Source organism: Papio anubis, chromosome 7 (genome assembly GCF_008728515.1).
Source record: "Papio anubis isolate 15944 chromosome 7, Panubis1.0, whole genome shotgun sequence".
In the NCBI taxonomy this organism is placed as follows: Eukaryota; Metazoa; Chordata; class Mammalia; order Primates; family Cercopithecidae; genus Papio; species Papio anubis.
The window spans coordinates 86,487,429-86,499,877 of record NC_044982.1 but is presented as its reverse complement, the minus strand read 5'-3'; the positions used below and the strand labels follow the sequence as shown (position 1 = coordinate 86,499,877).

Below are 12,449 nucleotides of genomic sequence, written 5' to 3'. Positions count from 1 at the left end.
AATTGCCAGCTCTTCACATAGCCTCTAATGACACCAATGGGAAGAGGGTTATTACTACCAGAAAGGTTAGAAATCTGGACTCCTTACTTTATTTTGGGGGAAGATAGGCCATCGCTTATTTGTGGCCTTTTGTGGATGGAGAACAGTTATTGTCTTGAAGTTTTCTATCTTTCCAGGCTTCTTTTTTTCTTGTCCTCTGGTTAGAGATAGTAGGCTTCTTCTTCTTTTTTTTTTTTTTTTTTTTTGGCGAGGGGGCATGGGGGTACTATTTATGTCTGCGTCTGTTGGTGTGTTTTTGGGCTGCTGGTTTCTCCAACACCCATTTGGACTTATATGAGGCAAATTAAAAGAAATAAAAAATGCAAAAAGGGAAATTACCATGCCATGTATTGGGTCTTGAAGTTTCTACCTGATTTGCTGCTTCTATCTTTCAGAGTTTCTTTTTTTTTTTAATGTTTGCATTATATAATATCCAGAGTTTTTAGTTGTGCCTAGTAGCATGCGTAGGGGAAAGTGTATCTATTCCATTTTACTCCAGAACTGGGAGTCTACAATTTATTTTCAGACTATTGACTTTCTCATATTCTGTGATTATGCTAACTTAATTTATTAATTCAATTTTCTGTACATTTTCTTGAGTTATCTATATATGTATACTGTGACATTTGTTAATAATGAATATTTGATTGCTTCCTCTCCATTTCTTATACCGTTTTATTTTTTCTTGTCTCATTACACTGCCTAAGTCTCCAGAATATTGTTGAATTATGGTGGCAATATCAAGTATTATTTGTTTCTTAGTTTCAGCGTGAAAGTCCTTAATATTTCAACAGTGAGCATAATATTTATTTTAGAATGTTTTTGTGGATACTCTTTATCAGATTAAGGATTCCCTAGCATAAGGTTACTTGGGATTCGTAGTTTACAAATTTGATATCTTTTTTAAATAAATTGGTATTGAATTTTGCAATAATTTACATCTATCAATTTGTAAACATAGTTAACTACATGGATTGATTTTTGAATTTTCAACTAGTCTTACAAATCTGGAGTAAGACAAGTGGTTCATATTGTATTATCTTTTTATGTATCAATAGATATAATTTGCTAATTATTTAAGTGATCATTATATTTATGTTCATAGGTGAGATTAATTTATAATTAATTTATTATTATTATAACATGGTCAGATTTTGAAATTTAAAACATGCTGGTAACAAAAAGAAATAAAAAGTATTCTCTATTTTTTTACTCACAGGAAGAGTTTGTATAACGTTGGTGCTATGTTTTTCTTGTATGTTTAAAGAACTTGCTAATGTAGGTTTTCTTTGTGGGAAGAAATTTAAGAATAGATTAAATATATTTAATGAATCCCAGTCTATTACAGATTTTCCAAGTCTTCTGCAGAGTACCTTGAATAATCATATTTTAAAGAAGTTTTTCCAATTATTGAACTTATTGGTATAATTCATTTGGTCAATGCAATATGAGAAGATTCAAGAGCCAGGGTGAGATTCACCACATGGCTGTGTTCCTACCCAAGCAATAATGAAATTACATGTGGAAGTAAATAATTCATCAGCATGAATCTATTGGTGACTACAAGAAGCAGAGATCAACGGCTGACATGCATCCCATATTATTATTGTGGCATTAATATAAAATAAACATTTGTTAAGTGAATAATATTTTAGGGATTGTTATTTCATTGTAAGCTGACCCACACTGTCAAAATTAGTAATTTTTTTAAAAATTCTGAGCTTCATATTTTATTTGAACAGGAACATTGTATGTTGGATTTTAGATGTAAATGTATCAATCATTAGATGTATTGCTATAAAATTTTAAAATTTGTTTAATTCAACCATTGTGGAAGATAGTGTGGTGATTCCTCAAAGACCTAGAACCAGAAATACCATTTGACCCAGCAATCCCATTACTGGGTATATACCCCCCAAAATACAAATCATTCTATTATAAAGATACATCCACACATATATTCATTGCAGCACTATTCACAATAGCAAAGACATGGAATCAACCCAAATGCCAATCAATGATAGATTGGATAAAGAAAATGTTTGCATATACACTATGGAATACTATGCAACCATAAAAAGGAGATCATGTCCTTTGCAGGGACATGGATGGAGCCAGAAGCCATTATCCTCAGCTAACTAAGTCAGGAACAGAAAACCAAACACCACATGTTCCCACTTACAGCTGAACAATGAGAACACATGGACACAGGGAAGAGAAAACCACACACCCAGGCCTGTCGGAGAGTGGGGAGAAGGAGGAGGGAGAGCATTAGGACAAATACCTAATGCCTGCGGGGCTTACAACCTAGATGATGGGTTGATAGGTGCAGCAAACCACCATGGCACATGTATAACTGTGTAACGTACCTGCACCTTCTGCACGTATATCCAAGAACTTAAAATAAAATAAAATACAAGTCTGGTGAATTCTTGCATCTTTAACATCTCTGAAAGCGTTTCTATGTCTCAATGAAATTTTTACAAGTTATTTTTACTAAATATGAGAAAAGAAAACCTCTCTAAAATATTTATTCTGTTGTCAATGCCACATTGATGAGAGAAGATATAAAAGCTTCCCGCGTTTATTTAACACATTTTTATCCCATTTTATTTATTTTGTTTTAGGTATTTAAGTTAGTTTGGGAGTATAAAGATAATAAAGATATAAACTCAGTCATTAATAAATTTACCAAACCTCTTTAGCTTCTGTCTTTGTCATGCAGATTTGTTGCTACGATTGCTTTAAAATCCAAAGACTAAAAAAGCTGTAAGTACTTCAATATACTTCACAGTTCTTTTGTATTTTATATTTTAATTTTCATTCAGTTTCTTGTAAACTTGAATGTAGATTTAATTTTTTATCTTTAATTATAAAGATTTGGTAAACAGTAAACAGGCCTATGAATATGTCTTAATGTAACTTAAGGATACAACCAATGTCAATGAGGGTTTTTTTGACGACAATGATGACAGTAATATAAAATAAACTTCCCAAAAATTGACAAATGTGAAAATGTCATGAACTCATTTCTATATACTTTCAAGTATCCTGCACAAACTGACAGATCAAACTGTTGTTGCAATATGGTAAGTCGGCCAATGTAGAACTTTACCTTCTATACCCTATATCATTGAAAAAATCAACTTTAATGAATAAATTATTTTCGAACTGTGTTATGAGGCAGGCACCATAGTAGACATATTCATGTCTGTTTTCATTTTTCATCTTCACACCAGCACTGAGAAGTACACATCATTTTATGCATGCTACATATGAGGAAATTAGGGCTTCAGTTTTTCAGGTTTACATGAATTGTAATTCAAAGAGGGATATTTGAACCCACAATATTGAGCAGCTGCTCTCTCCATTACATGTGATAAGGTGATGAAGCTAATGTATTTCATTAGCTTGTTGTTATATAGTCATAATTGAATTCACTCTAATATATCTAACTGATATTCTCTTAAATATGTACAGAAATAAATACATTTAAATTGACTGCAGATATCTACAGATGCTCCTCACTTATGATGGGTTTATGTCTGAATAAACCCATAGTAAGTTGAAAATACTGTAAGTCAAAATGTATTTAATAAAACTAACCTACTGAACATGATAGCTTAGCCTAACCTCCCTCAAACATGCCCAGAACATTGACACTGGTCTATAGTTAGACAAAATCATCTAACACAAAGCATATTTTATAATAATAAAGTGTTGAATGTAATTTATGGAATGCTCTGCTGAAAGTGAAAAATGAAATGGTTATATGAATACTCAAAGTATGGTTTGTGCACCATCTTAAAGACAAAAAATTACAAGGTGAATCATCATAACTCAGGGACCATCTGTAGTTAGAATAACTTAAAATTGAAGGAAAGAAATAAAGCAAGGTAGAGAAGGCAGTGAAGGCTTAGAAAAAGTGGTTTGTACTAGTTCTAAATGACAAACTAAATGGAAACAGTGGATGAAATAAAATTTGATGAGATGAATAGATGAGATGAAAAAAGAAAATCTGATAGAAAAACAGATTTGATTCAATAAAAAAGTAAACAGATTAGTTATAGTGTACAGTTGAATGATAAAGTCAGTAATAGGACTATTTGGATTTAATGAAATAAATTTAAAAACTAGGCAATTACCTTCTAACTCCTTATTCAAAAAGTAATTATTTTAACCTCAGATTTTCTACTTTGAAAAATTCACATCAATGTCTCATGTCTCCTGGTCTCTCCACGTAAGTCCAGTTCTGACCCAGAGCTTCTGCATAGCTGACTTTACCTCCTTGTTCCGAAGTGTGTAGATGAGGGGGTTTAGCATTGGTGTAATAACATTGTAGAGTACAGACACCATCTTGTCCACAGAAAATGTAGAGAAAGGACGAGCATAGATGAAAATACAGGGTCCAAAAAACAGTGTTACCACCATGAGGTGAGAGGCACACGTGGAAAGTGCCTTTCGCCTTCCTTCCTTGGAGCGAATCTTGACTAGGATAGTGGTGTAGGAGGAAATTAACACCACAAAGGAGCTGGTGGAGATCAACCCACTGTTAGATACCATGAGCAATTCAATGACAAAAGTGTCAGCACAGGCAAGTTTGATGACAGGGGGAACATCACAAAAAAAGTTGTCTACCTGGTTTGGCCCACAAAAGGGTAGACGGATAGTGAGAATGGTCTGGACAGTGGAGTGCACAAATCCTCCCATCCAGGAGGCAGCAACCAACACACAGCATAACCCCCGACTCATGACAGTGGTGTAGTGCAGGGGGCGACAGATTGCAACATAGCGATCGTAGGCCATCACTGTGAGCAGGAACATCTCAGCTGCCCCTACTAAATGGAGGAAGAAGAGTTGCACAATGCATTGGTCATAGGAAATGAGTTTCTCATGATTAAGAAAGTCAGCCAGAAGCTTAGGGGTCGTTACTGTTGAATAACATAGGTCCAGAAATGAGAGGTTGCCAAGAAGGAAATACATGGGTGATGAGTTCAGGTATTTATCAGATGCCACTGTGACCATGATGAGGACATTGCCCACCCAAGTGGACACATAGAAGAAAAGAAATAGAACAAATAGCCCTGCTTCAATAGATGATGTCTGTGAGAAGCCTGACAAGAAAAATTCTCTCACCACTTCTGTTTGGTTTTTATCCATTTGACCTGGTTCTACCTAGATCAAAGAGATTTAAACAATAGGACATTAGTAGTGACATTTAAAATGTATGAGGTAATTCACATCAAATAAAGACTCTCCTCATTTCAAAAGAGAGATTTTTCATCCTCTAAGATACATCCTGATTAATTAGCTGAAAGAAATTATTTTCTCCTTACCTAATATCAGTGTATATTATTTCACCAACTGCAACCTTGAGACACTAATGACATGGTCAAGGTTAATTAGAACATGAAGTTACCTGGCTCCAAGCCGCTAACTTCCGCATGATGCATTTCTCCCTTCCATCATTCAACACATTAACTTCTCTCTCCTTTTCCACATTCAGTCTCAACAAATGTTGCATTTTTCTGAAATATTATTTTTAATAAAAATATTTGGGAAAAAATAAAATCAAAGGTAGAATTTCAGATTCCAGTAAATGGACATTAGATCTGTAGAGCTTTTATTTGAAAAAAGGGAATCCCTGTACCCTTTGCCATCAAGAAAACTCTTGTAGGACTCTAACCTGTGCAAATAGCTACAGGAAAGATCACATTCCACTTGGGATTATTGCTAGTTCAATGACCTCTTACTATATTTCCTTTGATATGCCTCTCCAGCTTACCATATTCTATAATACACTTATTTCTAGTTTATTATTGTCAATGATATATTTTTTATCTTAAATCATAGCTGTGGGCGTGTAGGTATACATTATGCTTATAATGATCTAAATATAATTATAAAATGGTTATTCATGCATTGAAATGACTCTCCTTCGACTAGTCTATCAAATCAAATAAAAATCAACTATTTCTCTGAGACAAAAATAGCAATTTGTATGTTGTGTATATTTTATCCGTTTACACGAGCAATAGCTGGAACATGCTACTGTATGAGATGAAATGGGTGATGGTCCACTGAGAACTGCAGGGAGGGGTGTTTTTGGTGTTTCGTGATAGCCATTATTCACTCAGATTCTACAGCTCAGTTCTGCCATACACAGAGCAACATTCTGAAGACTTAAGACGTAATAATTAGATAGCAATTTAAAGTTTAAATATTGAATTTTCTTCATCTTATTATAATTTGTGCCACTTCTAAATCTATAAACTGTATACTTTCATTTAGGCAAATCGACAAGAATAAAAATGTTAAAAATAAAATTAATTTTAAACTAAATAAAAGCTTAAAAATAATAAAATTTACATATTCCTTATTTAAGGCAATTATGTAACTATAAAGATTACATCAATTATGTGCTAACGGTTAAAAATATCAAGACACTATGAGGTAAAATTTCCAAATTTAAATACTATTTTGTTGAACTGAAGTTTAAAACATATTTATTTACTTTAGAAAATGATCACATAATAAGAGAAAACACAGGACACAAAACTATATTTAAAATATGATACAATCTATATACACAGAAAAGTTAAATTATGTAAGACACTAGACTACATGTAAAGGCAATAAAATATTTATAAAAATTCACTTTAACAATTGAGACTTTTTTCTTACCTACTGAGAGTTCCTATGCATATATGTAGGGTTTATGACATTTTATTTTTATACACAAAAATCAAAAAAATGGATTTTTTATCTTTCTGCAACTTAATTATTACTTAACATTTTACTTAATTTTCAGGTAATAATTTCTCTTAACTATAATCCATTTAACTTGTTTTGAGAGTAAAAGTTGTTGTCTAGAAATAACATCAGTCTGTTTCAGAATCATGAAACACATGAAGAAAATAATTATGTTCCCAATTCCCAGAGGCAAAGATTGTTAATTTTGCTGGCCATATATTCTGAAAACCTTTTAAAAATGCATTGTTTGATTTATACAATATAACATTGCATAGACAGTATTATATTGAAAAAGAGCACATTATTGAATACTGATTCTGCAGGTGGGTCCTGATGACAGGAGCATGAAGAAAGGCTGTCAGTACAATAGATTTTAAGCAAATTACATACCTTCTTGTCTGTAAATTCTTAGGTCCTGCAGTCACGGACTCCTGGCACATTAACAATATACAACCATCCTAGATATTATCGACCAAGAAAATTAATGAATTAAGATGAAAACCCCTGGTTACACTGGCCACCATTAGGAAATTCTGATGTTTAGGGATTTCGAGATTCAGCCACTCACAGTCAAATCACAAAGGAAATCATTAAAAATGTTTAATCAATACTTTTTCAGAAATTATGAAACATAAAAATATAGGTGTTGAGTGATACTGGGATGTGAGGGTAGAAAGCAATTAATAGAAGGGGAAAAGAAGATATGAGAGTTGTAATAATGTCAGCTGGATTTTATAGAGAGGTAAGGGTCCCCTGGTCCACACGGCTGAGGTTAATGGAAAGGATGATGAAACATTAAGGAAAATTTGGCTTCAGGGGCCTTGCATTTCTTCTACCAGTACACCTTTGCTTGTACTGCTTTATCTGGAGTACCTTTTCTAGTCAGAATTATTGACTTTAGATTTAATTTAATTCTGTTTAATATTACAAAAATGTCTTAAGTAAATATAAAAGTTTCCCCTTTCTTCTACTTCTGCCTCTACAGCACTGAGAGGAGAAGAGAGAGAGGGAAGAGAAGGAGAGAGAAAGGCTTTCTTCAATACAGTAATACATTGTGCATGTGATTTCATGTGCTATATTTGGCACTAATTATTATTACTAATTGTTTTTTTTGAGATAAAGTCTTGCTCTGTCCCCCAGGCTGGAAAGCAGTGGCCCCATCTTGGCTTACCGCAACCTCCACCTCCTGGGTTCAAGCAATTCTCCTGCCTCAGCCTCCTGAGTAGCTGAATTACAGACCCATGCCACCACTCCCAGCTATAGCTCTAATTATTTTTTAACTGATATGTGATATTAAAACCATCAAATATGGTATATTATAATAAAATATTCTATCAATGGGCATGTAGATCATCTATTATTTTATCATTATAATAAAAGGTTCTACAGTGAACAATTTGTTCATATTTCTTCAGACTGCTATTCAGTATTTGTAAGAGACAGAGGCTGAAAGTAAAATTTCTGAGGCAAATGTGGACAGGTATTTCTTCCCCAAAAAACTGTAGTAATGCATAATTCCATGAGCCGTGTATGCAATGCTATTTTCATATTCTTTCCTACACTAGATAACATCATTCTTCAATTTTAATGATAATTTTTCAAATGTGATGTGTAATAAAGATAGTACATTTTAGTTTGCATTTGCCTCAGCAGCACTATGAATGAACATCTTTTCAGATTTTTATTAGTCACACACCTTTAATTCTAAACATTGCATGTTCATTTGTCTCTTTAATTCCTGAGTGTTTATCATATTTTCTTTATTAATGTATGAAAGTTCTCTAGACTTCAAGGATATTAAACAATGCAAATGTTTGAAACATTTACTGCAAACCTAAATTTACAGCTGATTGAATTTTTGCTTATGTAAACTTCCAACCAGATGGAGACAGAACATTAACAATGCCTCAAATGACTTCCTCACTCCTCCTCCCAACAAAACGTCTAAAGCTAACCTCTTTTATAACCTCTATCGCCTTTGATTAATTTTGCCTGTGTTTGAACTTTGTATAAATGGGATTGTAAAATATATACCCTTTCTATGTGTGTTGATTACTTTGATTTGACATTATGACTGAAATTTACTCTAGTTATTGCATGTATCATTGTATGTTTTTATTACTGAAAATCTTTGTTATTTCTTCCATTATTTAAGCATACTACAATTTATGCATTATACTGTTGCTGGACATTTGGGTAGTTTCTCATTTTTGGCTTATAGAAAAAAAGCTTTTATGAACATTCCTGTACATATTTTGACGGACGTTACATTCATTTGTGATGGATGGACACTAGGAGTGTAACTTTTCAATCCTAAAGTAGATGTATATCTAATTTGATAAGAAACTATAAAACATTCTTCAGATATAGTTGTATCAATTTACAATACCACCACTGATGTAACAGAGTTTACATTGCTCCACATTCTCCTCAACATCTACCTTTAAAAAGAAAAATAATTTAGTCACTCTGCTGGGTACTAATTGTGGTTAATTTGCATATCTTTGATAAGTAATGATGCTGAACATCTTATATGTTTATCTTCTATTTGAAAATTTTTTTTTATGAAACGTCCATTCAATTTGTTTGCTCAATTGTTGAGTCACTTGCATTTTCTTCCTGACTTATAGGAATCCATTATATATGATATAAACAACTCCTTTGTTGATATATGTATTACAATTATCTAATGTTATCTGTGGCTTACCTTTCTTAGTGGTATCATTTAGTGAACAGAAGTTCTTAATTTTCATGAAGCCTAGTGTGGTAGTTGATTTTTAGTTACAAATGGATTGCATTAGTGGATACCCAGATAGCTGATAAAGCATTATTTAGTCTCAATCATTGTATTAGTTATTCTCAATGCTTCAGTAGGCACTGAACCTGTCCTCCTTCTTCTGGAATGGAAATCCAGGTGGTTTGGCACTTGATTAGAATGACTGGGCTGCCCAAGGTGTGTCTGTAAAGGAGTTTATGTAGGAGATTGCTGTGAGAGTCGGGGAACTGAGTAGGGAATATCCTCCCCCAATGTGAACAGGTACCTTCCAAGAAGCTGAGGGTCCTGGTGGAGGAATTCTCAGCTTTCATAATCAGTGAGCCAATTTCCCCTAATAAATCTCCTCTCTCTCTCTCTCTCTCTCTATCTCTCTCTCTCTCATCTTTCTCATCTCCCTCTCTCTTTCTCTCTCTCTCTCTATATAAAGAGATATATAATATATATTCTTAATTTTCTTTATTGACTGTTCATAATTAGTGTATAGAAATACAATTGTTATGTGATAACTTGTGTATCCTGTTAATTTGTATTGAGGTAGTTTCCTTCTATTCCTAGTGTTAAGTACTTTTGTGATGAAAAGATGTTGCATTTTTTCAGATGATTTTCTGTATCGTTTTCTCCCTTCATCTGTTAGTGCAATGTGATATATTATATTGATTTTTTGTGCTAAAGCATCTTTGTATCCTAGGAATAAATACCACTTGGTCACAGTATATAATCTTTTTAATGTGCTATTGAATTCAATTTACTAATATTTTGTTGAGGATTTTGCAACAATGTTAAGAAGTGACATTGGCCTATCGTTTTCTTTTCCTGTAGGTTTTTTTTTTTTGGTCCGGCTTTGGTATCAAGGTGATACTGGTCTCAAAGAATAAATTAGGAAGTATTCCCTCCCCTTAAATTTTTTGAAAAAATTTTGAGGAGAATGGATGCAAAATAATTCTTCCTTAAATGTTAGTAAAATTCACTAGTGAAGCCATCATGTCCAGGCTTCTCTTTGTTGGGAGACTTTGATCACTAATTCAATCTCCTTACTTGTTATAGATATTTTCATACTTTTTATTTCTTCATTATTAAGTCTTCCTGGGTCTCGTACTAGAAATTTGTACATTTCATCCAGGTTATTCATTTTATTGGTATGCAATTATTCATAGTACTCTTTTATATTTCTTTTCGTTTCCCTGGAGTTGGTAGTAATGTACTGTTCTCATTTTTATTTCTGGGTTTAGTAATTTGAGTCTTCTCTCTGTTTTTGTTAGTTCAGCTAGCTAAAGTTTGCCAATTTTGTTGTCTTTTCAAACAACCAATTTTTGATTCCATTGAATTTTTCTATGGTTGTATGTTCTCTATTTCAATTATCTCTACTTTTTATTATTTCCTGCTTCCTGCTAGGGTCAGGTGTAGTTTGTTTTATTTTTTCCAAGTTCCTTAAGTAGTAAAGTTAAGTTGTTGATTTGAAAACTTTCTGGGTTATACTTTTTCAATGTAATATTTTTAAATTTTAGATTCAAGGAGTACATATCCAGGTTTGTTACATGGATGTATTGTGTAATGTTGGGGTTTGGGCTTCTATAAAAACCACTACCCAATAGTAAACATAATATCCAATAGGTAGTTTTTTTTTTCCTTCCAAGATTTATTTTAGGTTTGGGAGTATATGTGCATCTTTATTACATGTGGTAAATTGGGTGTCACAGGGGTTTAGTAGACTGATTATTTTATCACCCAGGTAATGAGTATAGAACCATATAGGTAGTTTCTTAATCCTCATTCTCCTCCCACCCTCCACCCTCAAGTAAACCCCAGTGTCTACATTTCCCCTCTGTGTGTCCATGTGTACTCAACGTTTAGCTCCCCCTTATAGGTGAGAAAGTGCAGATTTTGGCTTTCTGTTTCTACATTAATTCATTTAGGATAATGGCTTCAAGCTCCATCTATGTTGCTGCAAAGGACACGAGTTCATTATTTCTGATGGCTTTGTAGTTTTCAATGATGTATATATACTCCATTTCCTTCTTTCAATACACCATTGATGGACATCTAGGTTGATTCCATGTCCTTGCTGTTGTGAATAATGCTGTGATAAATGTATGTTTGCATGTGCCTTTATGGTAGAATGATTTATATTCTTTTGGGTATGATATGGTTTGGCTGTGTTCTCAAACAAATCTCATCTTGAATTAGAGTTCCCATAACCCCCATATGTCATGGAAGAGACCCAGTGGGGAGTGACTGAATCATGGGAACAGTTTTCCCCATGCTGTTCTTGTGATTGTGAATGAGTTCTCCTGAGATCTGATGGTTTTCTAAGCATCTGGCATCTCCCCTACTGGTACTCATTCTCTCTCCTGCTGCCCTGTGAAGAGGTGCCTTCCACCATTATTGTTTTCCTGAGGTCTCTCCAGCCATGTGGAACTGTGAGTCAATTAAACCTCTTTTCTTTATAAATTATCCAGTCTTTGGTATTTCTTCATAGCACCGTGAAAATGAACTAATACAGTAAATTGGTACCAGGCATGGAGTGCTGCTATAAAAATACCCAAAAATGTGGAAGCAACTTTGGAACTGGGTAACAGGCAGAGGTTGGAAGAGTTTGGAGGGCTCAGAAGTGTTTTGGCACCAACTGTTTTGATTTAATTTAATGTAACTTAATTTGGGAGAGCTAAGTAATTAAACATGAGGCCAAAGTACATAAGAAAGTGGCAGTCTTTTATTGCAAATATGCATACACTCTCAGACGAGGTTCTCTGGTCCTCAGGTGTGGGGGGCCAGGGAAGTCGCACCGGCGCTCTCGGGTGATGTTCTCCGGTCCACAAATGCGGGGGCCGAAGAAGTCACGCTGGCTCCTGCCAGTGGCAGACTTTTATGCATTGGTACTGGA

At 33.9% G+C, this 12,449-nt stretch overlaps 1 protein-coding gene across 1 annotated transcript; it reads right to left on the bottom strand.

Annotated features, from left to right (window-relative positions):
- Positions 1-2,166: 2,166 nt before the first annotated feature.
- LOC101021270 (olfactory receptor 4Q2) lies at positions 2,167-6,272 on the bottom strand. The gene has a single exon (XM_021940937.2). It carries the CDS (start codon positions 5,197-5,199, stop codon positions 4,258-4,260), a length of 942 nt encoding a protein of 313 aa, XP_021796629.1. The 5' UTR covers positions 5,200-6,272; the 3' UTR covers positions 2,167-4,257.
- Between the last annotated feature and the right edge of the window lie 6,177 nt (positions 6,273-12,449).